Source organism: Oenanthe melanoleuca, chromosome 2 (genome assembly GCF_029582105.1).
Source record: "Oenanthe melanoleuca isolate GR-GAL-2019-014 chromosome 2, OMel1.0, whole genome shotgun sequence".
NCBI classification, from domain to species: domain Eukaryota; kingdom Metazoa; phylum Chordata; class Aves; order Passeriformes; family Muscicapidae; genus Oenanthe; species Oenanthe melanoleuca.
In genome coordinates this window covers 127733338-127751488 of record NC_079335.1, presented here as the reverse complement: position 1 = coordinate 127751488, position 18151 = coordinate 127733338, and the positions used below count along the sequence as shown (strand labels likewise).

Here is an 18151-nt window from a genome sequence, read left to right as displayed (position 1 = left end):
TTAGATCTTTAAATGTTTTGCTATCAAATATTACTTGCCTTGCAGGAAAAGTTTTCAAAGTCTGGACCAACTTTCAGCAGAAGTTAGTCTTTCTCAATCCTCTCTGGATCCAGGTCACTCACAGGATGGGAAGCAAGATGGAATTAACTTGTTGAATGAAGGTACAGAGCCAGTCTAATGTCCTGCTTTAATTTCGTTCTTCATAGTTCTGAACCTCAGTGCCTGTGAGACACATTTTCCGCGTGAAGAAAATACACATTGGAAAACATATTTTTCATTGTTATGCAAAGTGTTTCTGTTTCCCTAAGGACTCTGCTTCAAATAAGTTTGGATTTATGAAGATACCTCACTCCTCTGTATTTAAAGCTAAGCTTAAAATATGTTGTATATCTCTTCCTTCTCCATCACAGAACCAGTCAGCTTCACTATGAGGAGTATCTGCTGACATCTTTCTGCTACAACAAACTCCTTATGTTTCCTTTTTTTGGTTTTAGAATAATGATTACATGCACTGGATTTGCAACTACCCCTGTCATTCTTACATTTTGCATTTATCATTTATCTGGAGATGCAGCCTGACATTGTTTCCATTAAAACAGAGAGAAACATGATATGAACTGTCTATAAGAATGTAATATATGCACACAACCCTTTTCCAACCTGGATGCTTGTCAAAGCTTAGCTGCTCCATCTTGTGGGCAATTCTGAAAAAGCAGGAAAATGTTGGAAGATTTGTGAAATAGTAATATTTTGTGTATAGAATATAAATTGTTACAAAAGAATACTTTTTGTATCTCATCAATTCTAAGCTAAATAGAATTGCCAATACAAAACCTTAGTGTTGCATAACTACTAACATAACTACATAATTTTTTAAATTTAATATCAAGAATAAAAAGTTTTGAAGTTTTGGGGTTTTGGTTGTTTTTTGTTTTAACTGTAAGCAGTATTAAAGTCTAATTTAATTCAAGACTGATTTCAGCCCAGCCTGTAGGATGGGTGGGGATCTCTGTCGCACCTGGATAGGGAAGGTATGGTGTAAGTTGGCTTCCTCATCACATTTATGAAACATGCCTGTGCTGAAGCATACTATGGAATTCACAGCAGTGTGATTAAACAGCTTCTTCTGTTCTCTCAATTTATTGTGGTCAACTGATCTTATGCTGCAAAATTATTAGCTTAATTCTTATTTTTCATAACAGGAAAAGAAGACACACCATCATTGCTTGGTCTTTGTGGCTCTCTTACATCAGTAGCAAGCTACAAGTCTCTCACAAGTCTGAAATCAAGTGAATACCTTGCAAGTCCCACAACGGAGATGACAAGTCCAGGCTTAACACCATCTTGAGATGCACATAAGAAGGAAGAGCTTTCTGTTGTATGCATTTGGTTTATCCATAAGATGACTTGAAGACTGCTAGTTCTGAGTTTAAAAAAAGCTGCTTTATTTTTTTCTTGTCATGGATACCTTTATAATTCACAAATTTGCTTTTTCTTTTCCCCAGAGGACTTTTCAGATATTGTATTTTAGTCTGGAATTATTTAAATCTCTTGGTCAGGTACAGAATGTATAATCTGATATTTATGACTGGTTTTTAAAATGAAACAGTTGGAAATCAGACCCATACTTAAATGCTGTCAGCTTTGTTTCTCATTGCACTAGCCTGGACCATCTCTAGCCACGTACTCTGCAGTGCTTTAAATATTTATCAACTCCTGCAGAACAGACAGGGAATCCTGAACACCAGTCTTTGTAGGCAAATAAAAACCTAAAAATCCAGCTTTTCATCTGTGTATGTTGTGTAGGACTTCAGATAGCATATTTAACCTATCAACAGCTTTTCTCAAGTTGACTCAGTGCTAGGTTTTTGCATTCCTGTTAATATCATGGCACTTAGGAGATGACCCAGTCACACTGAAACACAAACTCTTGAAATTGCATGTGAATAACAAATGTAACTTGATCATGCAAATCAAGCAAACATAGCGATTTCTAAATGGTGAGCAAAGTCACTAAATGCTTTTAAGTGGCCTGGGTTACAGATAATCTAACATTATACAGAAGTTTCTTGCTGAAAAGATGGGGACTGGGGATGATGGGGGTAAGCATCTTGTGAAGTTTGGATTCTTTATTTATTGGCAAAATCCCAAGGAAAGTGAAAAAGGGGAAAGAATGTAATGACTGTATTTGTGTGTTAAAAGACTTTTCTCATCCCTGTAGTGGTGCAGTTGGTATTTTTCTTGCATAGGTAATACAGCAGAATTTCTGTAAGTCAGTTTTCTCAAATTACTTGCCATTGATTTAAATTACTGATAGGAGGAAAAAAAAAGGGAGACATTTTTTAAAATGTAACTAACTTTCCAGATTACCCTACAGTTTCAAAGTTTGCAAAATAATTTTTGAATTGCAAACTATATTCTTAATTCTTTGTAAGATACAATGGATCCTTTATCTATGAATTTTGCTAATCAAGGTAATGCTTATCAGTATGATTAGTAACTTTTTAAACAAAAATGAAATGCATGTAAGTATGTTGTATTTATAAGTGCTAGGGAAAATGCTTTTTTGTGCCAAAGAAGTTTCATACATTGTTTACATGAGTAGCTGCAATACAGGACAGATTTTTAATTATTGCTTACTCCTAGGTGTTTACAGTATGTCACTACACTCTGTACAGGTTTAGTTGATTTGCATCTTGTGATGATACCTTGGCACTACTACTTTAAACTGGTCATCATAGGGAGGGCTTGAAAGAAAGACAATTTGTTCTTACCTTAACTGAAATATTTAATCTTTTTAAGTATGAGGCTATGCATTTCTGGAATTCAAGGCACTGTTGGATTTAGCTAGAGGATAAGAATCCATCTCCTCAACTCTCTAGTCCATGCTGCTGGAGGTCACTACATCCATGGCAGGGTGCACAACCACTTATGCTATTTTAATGCAGAATTTTAGAGCAGTTTAAAAAAACCACCAGGCCTTTCAAGCCCTCATGTACCCACACAGGTAATTTCTCTGTAATAAACTCTGACCATTAAATCCTTTCATACACCTTGAGAATGTCCATTACTTCATGGAACTTTTTTTTTTTGTTATCACATTAAGCACCTGTTTCTTGAGAAACATTATTAAACATAAATTTGTAAACTAGAGATGCATTTTTATTACAAATAAAATGAGGGAATACAGATTCCACAAGTTAACATTCTGCATCAATGTACAGTGATTAAATTGGTCTTGTTTGCTGTTAAACACTTCTCACACCACATCAGTGTTTTGGAGGGGGCAGTAATCATGATCTTCAGTCATGTTCACTGATGGCTCTTTTCTCAGAGCTACATGTGTCGTTTAGCTGAAGTCTTTTATGTAGTCTGACGTGTTTCTGGGTGTCATTTTGTGCATGGGCAATCAGTTATGTGCATCTTTCTCAGTTCTAAACGTGATCCATTTTTTAAAAAAGAATTTTGAACCACCAAAACTGTATGTTTTGTTGCTTTGATGTTCCATAAATGTTGCATGTAAATTAAAAATTTTGTATCATCACTAGTTACAATGTGTTGTCTCTGTTTTAATCACACAGGATAAAGTAAGACCATTCAGAAAATTACAGCATTACCGAGTTTATAGCAAATACTTCCTTGCACAAAGAAGAGACTGGTTTTCTTGCTCTATGTCATTCAGTGTCATCCACTACCTGCTCCTACTATTTTCTCTTAGGCCTTATTTTGTAAATTTACATTCAAAAGGCACAGTGGAAGAACAGTGTTAAGCATCTCCTCTGGCAGCACCATGGTACCTAATGTGGTACCTAATGTCTTTACAAGTAGAGCATTTTTCAGTGTGTGAGGAATTTTCACCATGGACTGAACTCCATTTCTTGGCTAAAGCACACCCAAATGTCAGTGTCTTAATGATCTGACTGCTGAGTTCTTTTGCATCAGTATCCCCCTCATTAAAATACACAAAAAAAAATAAATAGAATTCAACAACTGCATTGAAAATGCATGAAAGGAGGGAGGTAGTGAGGGTAGTTAAAAAGTAATTTAAATCATACAGAGGCAGCTCTGATTCAGTAATGCAAGTGCCTACAGGCAAGTGCTGCAGCTGTTCCCACCAGGAGTGCAGCATACTGGGGCAGACGGTGGCTGTGCCCGTGGCAGCAACCTGACCATGTTCTTCCCTTCAGAGCGGCACAGGGCTGAGCCAGGCTGGCATGGAATCACCTGTCCTTATGCCAGCAACCTTGGTCTTCCAAGACAGGTGACTCCACAAAAAGTGTGCATGGCCTGGCCCTGCCCTGGAATATTGTGGCAGGGACAACTTGCACCTCCCAGAAACAATCTAAGGAGTGTTCCTGCAGAGCACCTGTACAGGCCTTTGGCTTCAATGCATGGGTATGCTTTAATTTCTTTGAGTATTACCTTAAACAAAAAACCCCTGCTGCCTCAGCAGTGTATGCACCATGGTCTCAGTGTCTAATGAGCATAAGTATTTTTCCAGTTTGACAGAATTTTTCATTTAAAATAAACCTGAGAAGCTTTTATAATATGCAGTTACACAAAACAGAGCTGCAAATAACAAACATGTACAGAATGAAACACATAACAAGCAGCAAGAATAAATATTAATTGAATTCACTCTGTATCAACCTCTTTAGTGAGAAATAAATATATGTTACAATTGGAAACCCAAAACATTTATAAACATAATTTTAAAACCAACTCAAATGTTTAATCATGACTGAAAATATAACACAGTGGAAGTCATTATTCTTCATTGTTATGTCTAGCCTCAATCTTTCTTCTCTTCCTCCTTTTTTCTTTTTTTCTTCCTTCCTTTCTTTTTTATCTCCAGCTGCAAGAGAAGTTATAAAATCTTCAATGATTGTTTAAGGGTGATGTGTATTTTCTTAATCTTAATAAAGAGAGTGAATTAATCCTTTGTAAAAGTTAAAAATGAAACTTTATTTAGTTACCAAATGTAATAGCAGAAATTCACTGGGAATTCTAAAAAACATCCATCTTCACAGATTTAAATTTGGCAGAACTTCTATCATATATGTTGACTTCATACAATTGGATGAAGAAGAACTAAGGATGTCGATTCTTTTTTTCATTTAGATGAGAAAAGAAAGACTTTCCATATTCATATGTGCTGATCATTATAGCACAAGCAGGAGCAACTTTAAACAGCCGTGGAGTAATACCTGCCCAAAAAAGAAAGGGAAGTATTCACTATTATTTGTTTTCAGATCCAAGTGTTGGGTAGTACAGTGTTGATCACAATATATCAATACCATAGTATATCAGTTTAGAGCTGGAATTCTACCTGCTCACATGCCTCAAAATACTGAATGTACTAGCTGTAGGTATTACCAGTGTAATAACCTTATGCCCTCACCTCTGCCTTCTTGGGTGGTCTGCCTGCCTCAAGTCCATTGTGTCTCTGTCCCTTCTGACTCCATTCAACTGGAGCACCTGGACTTGCAGGGCTCCTGTGCTCCAACCCACAAGAGCTGGCCTCAACTAAAATGAAGCATTCTGGTCACACGTACAAGTGATGGAATTTAAGTGTTAAATGTCTCCCATTACAGTGATCTTGCCAGTGGAGGTTAGAAAGTGATTCAGTTTAGAGGAAGGGGAAATAAGGCTGAATTGCCTTGTGTGCACACAGCCAGCCCTCTACCTCCCCTGGAAAGGCAAAGACCTCTGCAGAGAGCCAGCACAGATGACACATGACCTATGGAGAACTTGCATTGCTTTGGAACAGCAGCAGGGAGCCAGGCAGACCAACCCCAGTCATCTCAGCTACGTGTGGCCAACTGAACTGGTGGCTGATCAAGAGTACCTCTAAATTCTCCTACCCCTGTGTCAAGTCTTAAGTGTAAGTGTTTTAATCTATTAACTGAATTCAATATCAATAATATTGATACTTTGTGGTATCTTGCATTCTGTTAGCATCAATGCTCTGAAATATGCAAATCCTGTTACCCAGTTATGCTATCACTGTACAGTGAGTAAAGCAGTTCAATCTCTTTCAGCAAACACTAGTCTTGCAAGGCTTAACCAGCTGTGCAGCCATTCACACAAGGGCCCCCATGAGCTAGTGCAGTGTGGTGAAGTCTGGTAAGTACCCTGGATTTGGAATGTCTCTTGCAGATGGTCATTTTAGTACAAACCACAATAGGATTTTATCTCAATATAATTTTAATCTCAGCATCTTGTCCTTCCTGCCTCAGGCTGCCAGAGTCATGCAGGAGAGGGCCAATGTTTTCCCTTGTCTTCCTCTCATCACCAACATACCTATAGAAGCTTTTCTTGTGGTCCTTGATATCCCTGGCCAGACCCTAACCTGATCCATGTCTGCTTGGACCATTTCTCTGTGACAGGCTACCTGTCCTTGCTTCCACCCTCTGCTGGCTTCCTTATTGTGTCTGAGCTGGTCCAGGAGCTCCTTCTTCCTCCATACAGGCCTCCTGGAGTTTTCACCTGATTTCTCTTTGCTGGGATACATTGTTCTGAGCCTGGACAGGGTGATTCTTGAATATTAACCAGCTTTCTTGGGCCTCTATTACCTCCAGGGCTTTATCCCATGGTACTCTACCAAGAAGATCCCAGGAGAGGCCAAAGTCTGCATGTCTGCTTTATATATGCAAACTATTGCATAACTGACAGTGTTCACAGAAATGGAAATATATAATTTATGCATGTTAACATCTATAAATAAGAACTATCTAGTCTGATTTTTTTCAGAGATAGGAAAAAATTTACCAGCAAATAATCCAGTAATCCCATTTCTAGCGACAATATTCCTCATAACTGCCCAGGTTGATTTACGGTCCCTCTGTGGAGCTCAATATAGTACAAGACAACAGTGAATTAGGCAATCCATACAATGCCACAGAATAATATTTTTAGAAATCAGAGACAGTCACAGATGTAATTGTTAGGTTTAACTCTTGTTTTTGTTAATTTTATCCATCTTATTTATACAGCATGTTAAATTAATACAGTATGCAAATACACAAGTCAAAACAGCAAGACATGGAAAAGACCAGGAGTAACACCTAGAGTAAGATATATGAACAACTACTATAGTCTTTGCTGGATTGCTGATACAGTTGAAAAAAGCAAAAACAGATTCACAGAAAATATCCCAAGCAATGGGGGAAAAAAAGGTATTATATACTACTTCAATGTGTATAAAGCAGAGCAGTGCTCTACTGATGAGAGCAAAACAGAAACTTTCTCTTTCATTCTTTAAAGATGTTGGGACATTCATTAATATGCCCTCAAAAATATTTTTTTTTTTAATCACATGAAAAGAAAGTAAAAAACATACAACCTGAGCACAATATTTTCTAGTCTAATACTTATCACAGGAATATTGTAATGTAGGAGCAAGTGGTAGTGAATGTTATTTTGAAGACTTCTTTCAATAGATCACTTTTCATCTGAATGTCTACTATGAAGCTAATTTTTTGCCTATTTAGATATAACTTACTTCAATCATAGAATAGTTTGGGTCCAAAAGAACCTTTACTGGTCATCTAGTCCAACCTCCCTGCAATAAGGAGGGACTCAAATTTGCAATTGGTCAGCCTAAATATAATAGCTTTGGATTCCTTTCAATTTTATACCATCTTATTAAGACAAATTGCACTGAACTCACACCTTTTCCTTCTTCTATGCCATTAATGAAATACGGTATTCTCCTAGGAGACAAAAATATCTTATCTACATACTACAATTGGGGGAAGAAAGAATGCCTGAGTGATAAAATGTTTACATTTACTTTAGAAGTGGAAAATATTTAAAATTCCTACCAAAAGTCTTTCCCAAACACTAAGTTTTATTTTTTGAAACAATAGAGGGGTTTTTATTTTTACCAGAAACTTACTTTTTAAGGTCTCACTCTCCCAAAGTTGAGTCTGCCTATATGTTTTCACTACATCAAATGGCTGAGTTATGACAGCTGCAATCTATCAGGAAATCAGTTTTAATGTTAGTACATGAAAAATTAAAATTTAACTCTAAATTTTTAAATTAAAGTGTACATAATTTAAAACTAGGTTTGATATTCCAAGCGCATGATATTTTTAAGTCCTGTATGTCAGAACACTGTAGTTTGTTCAGATTTATTTAGTCAGGTTGTATGCCACACTACATGTGTTTAAATAGACATTTCTGAGAGATTCATCTAAAATCATACCTTTTAAAAAATAGTTTATTAGTGCTCATAATAAAAAATAGTACTAGAAATGAAATTACATACTTACAGAGCTAGATGCTGCTCCTGAAGTAAAAGAAACAAAAAATGTAGGTTCATTTGCACCAACTTCCTTGCACATCATCTTCTTGAAACGTTCATAATTATACCAATACATTGCTATGATTAAAAAAAATAAGCTTGCATTACAACAGATTTGTATGTCAAGTACAAAAATTCTTATATCAAGTCCAAGCAAGAATTCTACTGTGGCAAGCGAAGCAAACAGAAACAAGAGCTGAAAGCATAAGAAGTGTCCTATGTGATAACCCATGGACAGATTGCTATGTTCCCCTTGTTCTCCATATCCCAAATTTATTCATAGGATACATATTAGCCTAATCATTTTGTCATTCTCTAACCCAAGCACTGTAAGACTCACATTCAATTTAACATAAATCAAAATGTAGGCTTCTAATTACTTGCTATGTTTTCAGGCATATTTCATGTTTCATAGATCTCATTAATTCTATAAAAACCCATTTCATACAAAATGAAATGTTGCTCAGGACTGCCTCATACTTTTTTTGAGGCTCAGTACAAAATTTAATTCTGAGAGAACAAACTAATATGATTTATGATCCCTGGAATTACTAATAGGGGAATGGCTCTGTGGGGACTGTCAAAGGAAAGTCCGGAAACAACTTTAAGGAATAACATCTGCTTCTGTGACCATCTGCTGAACTAAACTGCACTTTTTCTGCTTTCTAACCAAAACTTCAAATGAAATACTGGGCTGAATTAGAGAGTAATTCCTCATGGCCATTGGTTTACTTAATACTGCAAATGACAGCTCAGCTCCATATCCTGAAAGATAGCTATACCTCGTTCAGCACCGAGTTATGGAGGTTGCGCCAGCAAAAAAATTTCATAGCATTTTCTTGCTATGAAGACTACTTGCACACGTGCCTGGCCTCCAACATTTTGCAAAAGTAAAAGTAGGCAGTATCTCAGAAGGCATTCTGACATTTTGAGGAGAGCCTACTATTGAAATGTACAAAACCCAATTAAAAATAAATTATCTAAATCCAAAATTTTCTTAAGCAGCTACTCAATACCATTTACATTTATATTGTCTGTGATACTGCTTAAAGGACTCAAATATTAAACCTATTTTTGTGTTCATAAACATTCTTGAGTTTTATTCAGTCTAGCTAGCGTCTCAAGGAACATGCTTGAAATACATAATGAACACTTGGGCTAGGAATAGAGTGGAATTCTAATTATCCTGTCCTTCTTGAGTCATGCTGTGCTGTTTGACTGCTTTCAATAGGACCTGCTTTCTCAACTCAGTGTTACACTGATTTTTAACTCTTGAGATAGCTGACTTGAACTCCCTGCAGCAAAGGTACAAATTGAGAACACCAGAGATTTAGCTGCTGTTGGGCCATCATTCAAACTGAAGAGCTCAGACTGAAGGTACAAAGGGAGCACATCATATCAGATAGAGAGTGGTTATAAGGAAAAAATTATCAGGAAACAGAGTCAGAAAAGGCATTAAGCAATATTAAACACCCTTAGCTTTACATAAGCAGAATTTCGTGGCATTGGGCTTTTAAAAAAATACATTTTCCTTTATTCATGCTTCTACTTGCCTGCTCACTATTGGTTGAGTAGTTCTCAACATGCAGCTACTGCCTCATAGGTTAACTTGTGTCTCTACCATCATGCCCACAAAGTACTGGGCACAGACAGTGAGTGCCCACTGGCTTTCCAGGGAATGCCAATGCAGTGTGGAAACTGACTAAAAATCAACAAGCCTGGTTTGGATCAGTGGAGAAACAGCAGGCATGGACACAAGAATCTGAAAAGGGCTGAGAAGAACGCACACCACCTTAGTGCCCTCTTCCTTGTGCACTTCCTCACAATGCTCTGATCTTCCCACTCTGTTAAAAGCAGCAGGGGGAAGGAAGCTCACTAGCTCCAGCCACACTGCTACAGACAAAAATCAATAAAAGAACAAGAGTTTCTACTTGAAGTTAGACAGCAGGAATCACATGACAAATTTTAGAGTTCCCTTACAAATCTTAGAGAACAGCCTAAGAGAAAACTGCTTTTGGCAGAGAAGAAAAATAAGTAAATTAAAATAAATATTGAATAGGAAACACTTCAGACAAAAGATTCAGATGAATTCTGGCAGTTGATTTTAGCCTTAGTGAAACCATGTTTTCATAGGTTCAGAAACCTTCCCTATCAGAGAAGACTAAATTAAGTCCCATAAAGGAATTGGATTTTTAGGTGGGAAATACATTCCTATCACAATTTTCAAACACCTTCCAGTAGCTAAATGAAAGAGAACAGAGCATAAATTATGAAAAGAAGACAATGGAAATAACTTGGTTCAGTTAATTCACTTAACTACCAACTGCAATTTTTAATTAAATGTCCTCATTACACCCCACCTTCTGTCTCTGTTTGGTTCACAGCCAATTTTAAATTTACACTGTACACATATCCTGTAACAGCCCAAATCAGTGACTGGCCCACTACATTGTTTGAAAACACAAATTAAATTAGATATGAGATCATCTTTAGAACGAAGTAGGAGAACAGAGATAGCAGGTCAAATACTTCAAGGATTCTCTGACTCCAAAACCAGGTTTGAATAAGAATCTTTCCAAAAATAGGTTTGAATAAAACAATTGATGTCTGATGATCCAAATGTGCTCTGACAAAAACAGGCCTTAAAGGGACAGGGGCTTTCTGGTCCTTTAGCAGTCTCCCCTGTAACATCTGTCCCAGTTATCTTAAGGAATAGCCCTAGGACTAGTTACACTCTGAACCAGACTTTTCTTTTTCTAGCTTTCAGCTTTGGAGTCTTGGTAAAGAGTTTATTGGAGCAGTTATACAAACAAATTAATATTGATTTTAAAAAAAATAAAATCTTGAAGACACTACTGTGTCTGTACCTGTTTCCAAAATTATGTAACAGAACACTTAGATACAGAATGTTTATCAGAAAATAGCCACTATTTCTATCACAGAGAAAATTTCCAACTGAAACTCTTCAAAAGCAGTCATTGTGTAAGCTAAAGATGAGAAGAAAGAGACTAAGTACAGAGAAAGGGAATGTTAACAATGAATCCTATCTGGTATCCACAAACAAAAGGGGAGGGGGAAAATCACATATTCAGAGAATTTAGAAATAAAAACACTCAAAAGACAAAAAGTACATCTCAGTCATTCCTAAAGCCTGCCATTAAAATTACCTAAAAGCACAGAAAAAATAATCCAAAAACATAAACAAAAACAAAAACCTGCACGGAAAATTTACCTGAGAAAGGTACATCTCTCAGAATAGTAGAAGTCCAGCCCCCCCAGAGGGAGATCCACCCATCTACAGCCAATCTGGTGCTGATACACAGGTAGAGCTCCTTGTAGGACCACCTGCGATACTGCATTTGAGTTTTGATCAGCTCCAGGGGACTCACCACAGTAGCAGAGCCGACTGCAAAGGAAACATGGCTTTTTTAGAAAAAGCAATATTTAATAGTACAATTCCCTGAACATTCAAGTTATGTCTCACCTTACTTTATATATTTGATTCTTTTCAACTCTCTCATTTTCCTTCAGCTAATTCCCAAAATAAGTTTGCTTTCCAGACAAGAAAACCATGTCTATTCACACTACTTACATTTCCAGTTTAGGGGTTCTTTTTTCAATGCTAGCATGTTGTAATCTATATAACATACCAAGAATCCTCATTTTCAGATTTAACACATATATGGGCTGAAATTTTCAAATATTTACACTCAATTATTTTAATTAGTTGCCATTTTAAACTGTAACTTGAAGAAAGCGATCTTGATGTTAAAGGTTTTTTTTTGTATTAAGGACAGAATTGTGGTAATAGATTTAAGCTTTTATTGATTTCTAAGCATCATTGCCACTTGTATTTTTAACTATCAAGAGCAGGCAATCTGTATCTGATACAGTAACTCCTGCATCTTGCACAATGATCAGTGAGTCATCATTCAGTAACAAGCTACCATCACACATCTAACAGACATTAAAAATTTTCCTAGATCCAAGAATTTTTCTTCTGTTTCCGGAATAAGGTCTTACACATGAATTTAAAAAAAAAAATTTACAGCCTAATAAGAACAATGTGCTACACTACCACAAAATAGCAATTCTTTTTCCACTAGTCTGCCAGTGCCCCCATGGTTGTCATAGGTAGAACATGGAACTGCATTATCAGACTCTTCTAAGAAAGCCCTAAAATATACTATCTGAGTTAATTCTACAAAACTAGATGAGGAAAAGGATAGAAAAGTAAGAAAATATACAAATTTCATCCACATGATGCAGCAGTCAAACTAGTACAAGTCCAATTTTCATCTTTATTATAATTACCTATGTACCTTCCATTATTGCAAATAATGATGTTTATTATTAGATTGATGAGAACACACTTAAATTAAACTGTCCTTGGTAGAAATCTAGAAATATAAAATTCTGAACAAATTACATATGTAGTGAAAGTTTCAGCAAAACTAAATCTTTTTATTCCAAGTTAGAGGGTTTTGCTGCCCAAGAAATACTGGGTAACAACAGTATTCATTCCTAGTCCTCATTTGAACCCACAGCAAATTTACTTTAAATAAAAGTCAACAAAAGAAACTCAGGAAAACAGCATACAGGTATTATGCTCCAGTTTCCTCTGTAAGAGGACAACTTACATCTGCTTAAGGAACCTGCAATTACTGGAATGTGCTCATCACGATTTCCTGGTCTATTTTTCAAAGCTTCAGACAGCTGGTCATAACAGGTAAAATAGATTGCTGTGGTAGGAATTGCCATTATTCTAAAATATAAGAGAGGAAATTTAAATTAATACAAGAAAAGCTGGAGAATAAAGTCAACTGTCTTGTATGGATATTTTACTTATATTTTAAAAAATGTTAAATCTCCAGCTGTGTGGAATGGATCAATTAACAAAAACCCAAGATTAATCCCATATCTTTGATTCACTGCTTCTAGTTCAGTTTCAAACCCACACATTTCCCAGGTTTTCATTTTCACTTAGGGAAAACCATAAGTAAAATGATGGTAGATTATCTCAGTCAAAATCTATTCCATGCCAGCTCCACAACTGTTTTGATAAAGAATGGGAAGTGAAAGACCTGAAAATGAAGAACCCAAACAAAATATTATAGAATTACTACTACCCTTAAATTTTATGTATGTAACAATTGGACAATATGATCTTGATTAACAACCATTGATACTCACCACTTGAAAGAGTGTAGTATGCCCAGATGTAGGCTTTTTCCATACTAGCATAGTACAGACTATAGTAACAACAAGTAGATTCAATAAACATTCAGTGTAGAGGGTAAAGCACCACATCTTACTATAAAATGGCAATGACACTTCTGTGTTTTGTCTGTGCCAATACAGCATGTACCACCATCACCAAAAAACACCAAGGACCAATCATGCTTGGAAAACCAACACGGCTTAGCTTAGATCTTCTCTTCTACTTGTGCAACTTTCTCCAGTAAAGAAGTTAGTTCTCTGCTGGAGAACAGAACATGTGCTTTGTAAAAAACTGTTCTGACTGGAAGAGTTCAGTCAGATCCTAAGGTTTATATTTTGAAATTGCTACATATTGGAGGGTAAACAAGGCTGAGCTCCACCATGTTTTGCTTTTTTTCTGCCTATACACTGAGCACTGTCTGCAAATCAAAAGTGTAGCAGTGCTTCCCACTGGTCACTTCCCACTTTGCGCCTTATAAGATACAAATTTAATATACATCTTAGATTTGAAAACTTTATTGGTTTATGAAGGAGAACATAATTCCACACATCTTAATTTCTATCTGTTCCAGGTTAATATGAATAAAAAGATAAATCAGTTTGGGGCTGTTAAGCCTAAAGAGTAGACCAGGAGGAGATCTGATTGCAATGTTTAAATATGTAAATTGTTCTTGTAGAGAGAAAATGAACTATCTGTTTATCCAGATAGAATAAAACCCCAAAGCTCTTTGAAATAAAGAAGATGATTACAAAAATTAAGTGAGGGTAATGAGGTGCAACACCAGAGTGTCTGCAAACAGCTGTGCGCTGATAGCAAGTCATTAAGTAACAAGATAGAACAATAAGAATGTGTCAAAGACTGGCCCTCTCCAGTGATCAGGTCCTATCCCGTGATTCGATTCCTATCAAAGGAATGGTAATAGTAGGGGGAAAAAAAAAAAAGCAGAATGAGAAGGCTATAAATCTATTGATCCTGCTTAACTGAGAATATAACAAGAAATTTTAAAATCTGCAGGAATTATACTGTCCATAGATACTTATGATTGAACCGATAAGTCTGTAACTTCAGAATTGACCAAATTTTTAAAAGCAGAATAATTTGTCACAGCATAACCATTCAACTTACAGTGTTGGTGGAAGCCCACTCCACAGCGACTTAATTCCCTCTATTCGAATAATTTTCACAAATGCATCCTAAAAATATAACCAGGAAAAGAGCAATATTAAGCTACAAACTTTTGTAGTTAGTAATATATTTTAGCTGGCAGAACACAAAACTAATGCCTTTAAAAGTATGTTTCTAAAATGGCTTACCATTGTAAGATCCCAATTTTGTGACTGCTTACACAAGCTATCACACTTAATCATGCAAACAGATCACTGAGCTGAACAGAATAACTTATGTGACTGAATTCAAGAATTTCCTTCTATCTTTAAAATGCCAAAATACTAAGTGTTTATCAGTGACTGACAACCCTGTGAATAACTATTTTCAAAAAAAATATGGCATTACTTGTGGAAACTTCACAGAAAAATCCGCTAAAATATTTTTTTCAATATGTAGCAGAGTTTCTAGGCATGAAATAGTAATTAATTGTCAAAGATTATTCAATACTTGCTTCCTCTGACAACATGACCCTATACATGCAATGTATATACATTACACCATATACAAGCTTGCAATTATTATTACAGCTGTCCTGTATATTCCCAGGAGACTGACAGCAGAGGAACACTAAACCTTGAAGATCATTCAACTGAAATCACAAGCAAAACCACAAGCTCTGTAATATCAGGACACCTCATTTTCTTAAAACATCTGGGATAGAGGTTCAGATTCAATGGATTACAATATGCCTAAAACCAGACATTATCACAGGGCCTCAAAAGATAGAGAGTCTGCCAGACCACAGAAAGGACTTGGAGGAAGAAAAAAGCAAATAGCTTTAGAGGAGACAGCCTTGATGGACTAATCCTGAGAGGTAAAAAGCTGAATGGGAAAAACAAAGAAATTGTTTATTACAACAAACCTGGCTAGTTTTGAAAGGAAGCCAAGAATCCTTAGAGGTCCTAACATGGTTTAACAAAAAAACCCCTACTTTTATACTACCTAGTTAATATGTTTCTAACCCAGCTTCAACAAGTTTACAAAACAGGAGGGTATAGATAAAAGATAGGACTCTTAAAAAAAAAAAAAAAAAAGAAAAATAATATAGTTATATGATAGTCATTATTTTTTAAGAAATACCTTGTTATGGCAAAAACAGGCATAAATTAATGTCAAACAGAAAACTAAGTAACTTTCTAAAATTACACAGAAAAGCTAATTTTAAAAAATCACACTTATAAAGTTATTAATTAAAAAAGAAGCTCTGTAAAACTACTGAAGACACCTTTTGCATTACTATCCCATTCTCAAGATTTTAATTCTGAAAAATCCTTGATCATACGTTTAATTTCATGGCAGTGTCAAAAAAAAATTGACTAATGAACCAGCATGACAGTACCTGCCAGCAAGTCTGTTTCAAGTTTCTGGGAAAATGCTAATCCTACAAGTCTGAATGGATAGAGAACTTGACATATGAACTTAAACACTATCTGCACCATTAGTTCAGCTCAGGAGCATATTGGGAGATGTGTGGGCACAAGGGTCGTAAACAGGTAAGAGGAAATTATTACCTGCAATCAGCAACTACTGCCAATATAGCTGAAGTGGGGAAAAAAAATCCTAAAGTCAGTAACCTGTGAGGACAGCTGTGCAGCTGCCTCCTTGTTCATCTTAAGGAAGGAATATGCATTTTATTGCTGACAGTATCATCAATCAGCAATAACCACATGAAGACCCTCTCAAATGATAACAGATTCCAGTAGAGCTCCAAAAAACTCTGAAAACTTCAGAGTATGCTACTTAAACATGCAGTTTTATATACATGTAAAATGATTCTTACCAATGTCCCTTTGAAATGCCCAGGTTTTTTATGCCAGGCTTTGCTGTCCCCATTTTCACCAACATATCCATGATCCACAAGGCCACTGGAGCATACAAAACACTTTCCTAATAAAATGGTGTATAAGAATATAGTTAATGCTTGTAAGATTGTTTTTACACAGCAGCAATTTCAAATTGGATATCATGGCAACACAGATTTATCTCTGGTTAGACACAGAGGGGAAAAATAATTTTGGTAAGTCAGTAATGACAAATTAGGTCAAAGGAAAGAAAGTACAAATGTACTGCTCAGACTGCCTAATTAAATGGACCTGCCTTCATAAGGCTCCAAGAGACATGTTCAGGTTTGCTACCATCTGCTGAAAGGTAAAACTAACACAAGACCTGAACATCACTATTGTATGTAACTCTGAACATCTTTCAGACTTTAAAATCTTTTCTCAAGTAGCCACAGCATCCACTTCAAGTGGAGGGATTATATCTTATCTGTATTACTATTATTATTATATCTTATCTTAGTCTGTATTTATACTGGATCACCCCGTCCATTTGTTATTCATTTCTTCTGCATCATGTACTTTCAACCTGTTTGATAAAATATTACTGCCATTACAAAAACATACTTTAAGCTTCACATTTGCAGATTTCTGAAGGTTTTAGAACTTACTCAAAATCACAATACAAGGCACAAGTATTTTTCCTAATTTAATTTGCAAATGTGACTGCAAATACTCACCTCCACATTCAACATGCAAAACCAGTCATCTTTCCTTTTAAATCTCATTTACTAAGTATAAGTAAATAGTAGGAACCATTAGCACATCTTTGAGACCACAATATCTTTATTTATTTAGAACCCAAGTGGCAATTGACTTGTTAAGGCTTCTCCATTACAAAAAACCTCTGGATTGTGGAGGAGATGAACTTTCATATAACATCCTGACCACATAAGCCCTCTGATGAAATATTTATTAACAGCCAATTTAGTAACAGCTTTTTATTGATTGACTCAACTCAGTATTAGTTGTACCTTCTGCCACAAGGAAAATATTAAGATAGAAAAAAAAGCCGGTTTTAAATGGTATGGATGTATGGGATTTTTTTTCTACTGTGTCTGTTTAGTATATACTGGTGTGTTTCTTTTCCCTCCCCACAGTTATACTGGAGAAAACAAACTCAAACATTCTGCACCTCATTATGACAACTATCAGCTAAATACAAGAGCAAAAAGCAAACTCTGTCCCCCATTATACTACACATTGGTTTGTTTACCTTTATGGAATTGATTGCTTTGGGCTTGCAGTCGAGTTTTGATAACATCTAAAGGAGTTACTAAAATGAAACAGAAGTCATTTAGAAACACCCTGGATACCCTGAAAATGTAGAAGTTTACAGATGCCTTATCATTAACTTCTACAACTTTTTTTTTTTTGTTTCCAGAGGGGGAAAAAGCCCTGAACTAACAGTCCTTACAATGTTATCAAGCAGACAGAAAATGGATGTTAGCAGACAGAGACAATGTTATCAGAGACAAAGAACTACACACCCTATATGGTTTGAAAGACATCAAATCTATCTCTTCTAATTTACTAACAGTTGCATGGACATGAAGCATTAGAGATATACAAAGATATATTCAAAAAACACTGTGTCATGTTGTCTGATTGCTA

At 35.9% G+C, this 18151-nt stretch overlaps 2 protein-coding genes across 3 annotated transcripts in view; one reads left to right on the top strand and one right to left on the bottom strand.

The window, feature by feature from the left end:
* RUNDC3B (RUN domain containing 3B) overlaps positions 1 to 4469 on the top strand; it is a 49384-nt gene extending 44915 nt beyond the window's left edge. For both annotated transcript variants that reach the window (XM_056484483.1, XM_056484484.1), the window contains exons 10-11: positions 46 to 161; positions 1203 to 4469. In XM_056484483.1, the coding sequence (XP_056340458.1) occupies positions 46 to 161; positions 1203 to 1348 (262 nt within the window). In that variant the 3' untranslated portion in view covers positions 1349 to 4469. The remainder of the gene's footprint in view (positions 1 to 45; positions 162 to 1202) is intronic.
* Positions 4470 to 5079: 610 nt separating this feature from the next.
* Positions 5080 to 18151, bottom strand: part of SLC25A40 (solute carrier family 25 member 40) — a 15831-nt gene continuing 2759 nt past the window's right edge. Inside the window, exons 3-11 of the mRNA XM_056484485.1 lie at positions 17754 to 17813; positions 16480 to 16586; positions 14658 to 14725; positions 12952 to 13076; positions 11544 to 11717; positions 8280 to 8389; positions 7901 to 7982; positions 6772 to 6852; positions 5080 to 5207 (exon numbers count right to left, since the gene is read on the bottom strand). Of these exons, the coding sequence (XP_056340460.1) occupies positions 5092 to 5207; positions 6772 to 6852; positions 7901 to 7982; positions 8280 to 8389; positions 11544 to 11717; positions 12952 to 13076; positions 14658 to 14725; positions 16480 to 16586; positions 17754 to 17813 (923 nt within the window). The 3' untranslated portion in view covers positions 5080 to 5091. The remainder of the gene's footprint in view (positions 5208 to 6771; positions 6853 to 7900; positions 7983 to 8279; positions 8390 to 11543; positions 11718 to 12951; positions 13077 to 14657; positions 14726 to 16479; positions 16587 to 17753; positions 17814 to 18151) is intronic.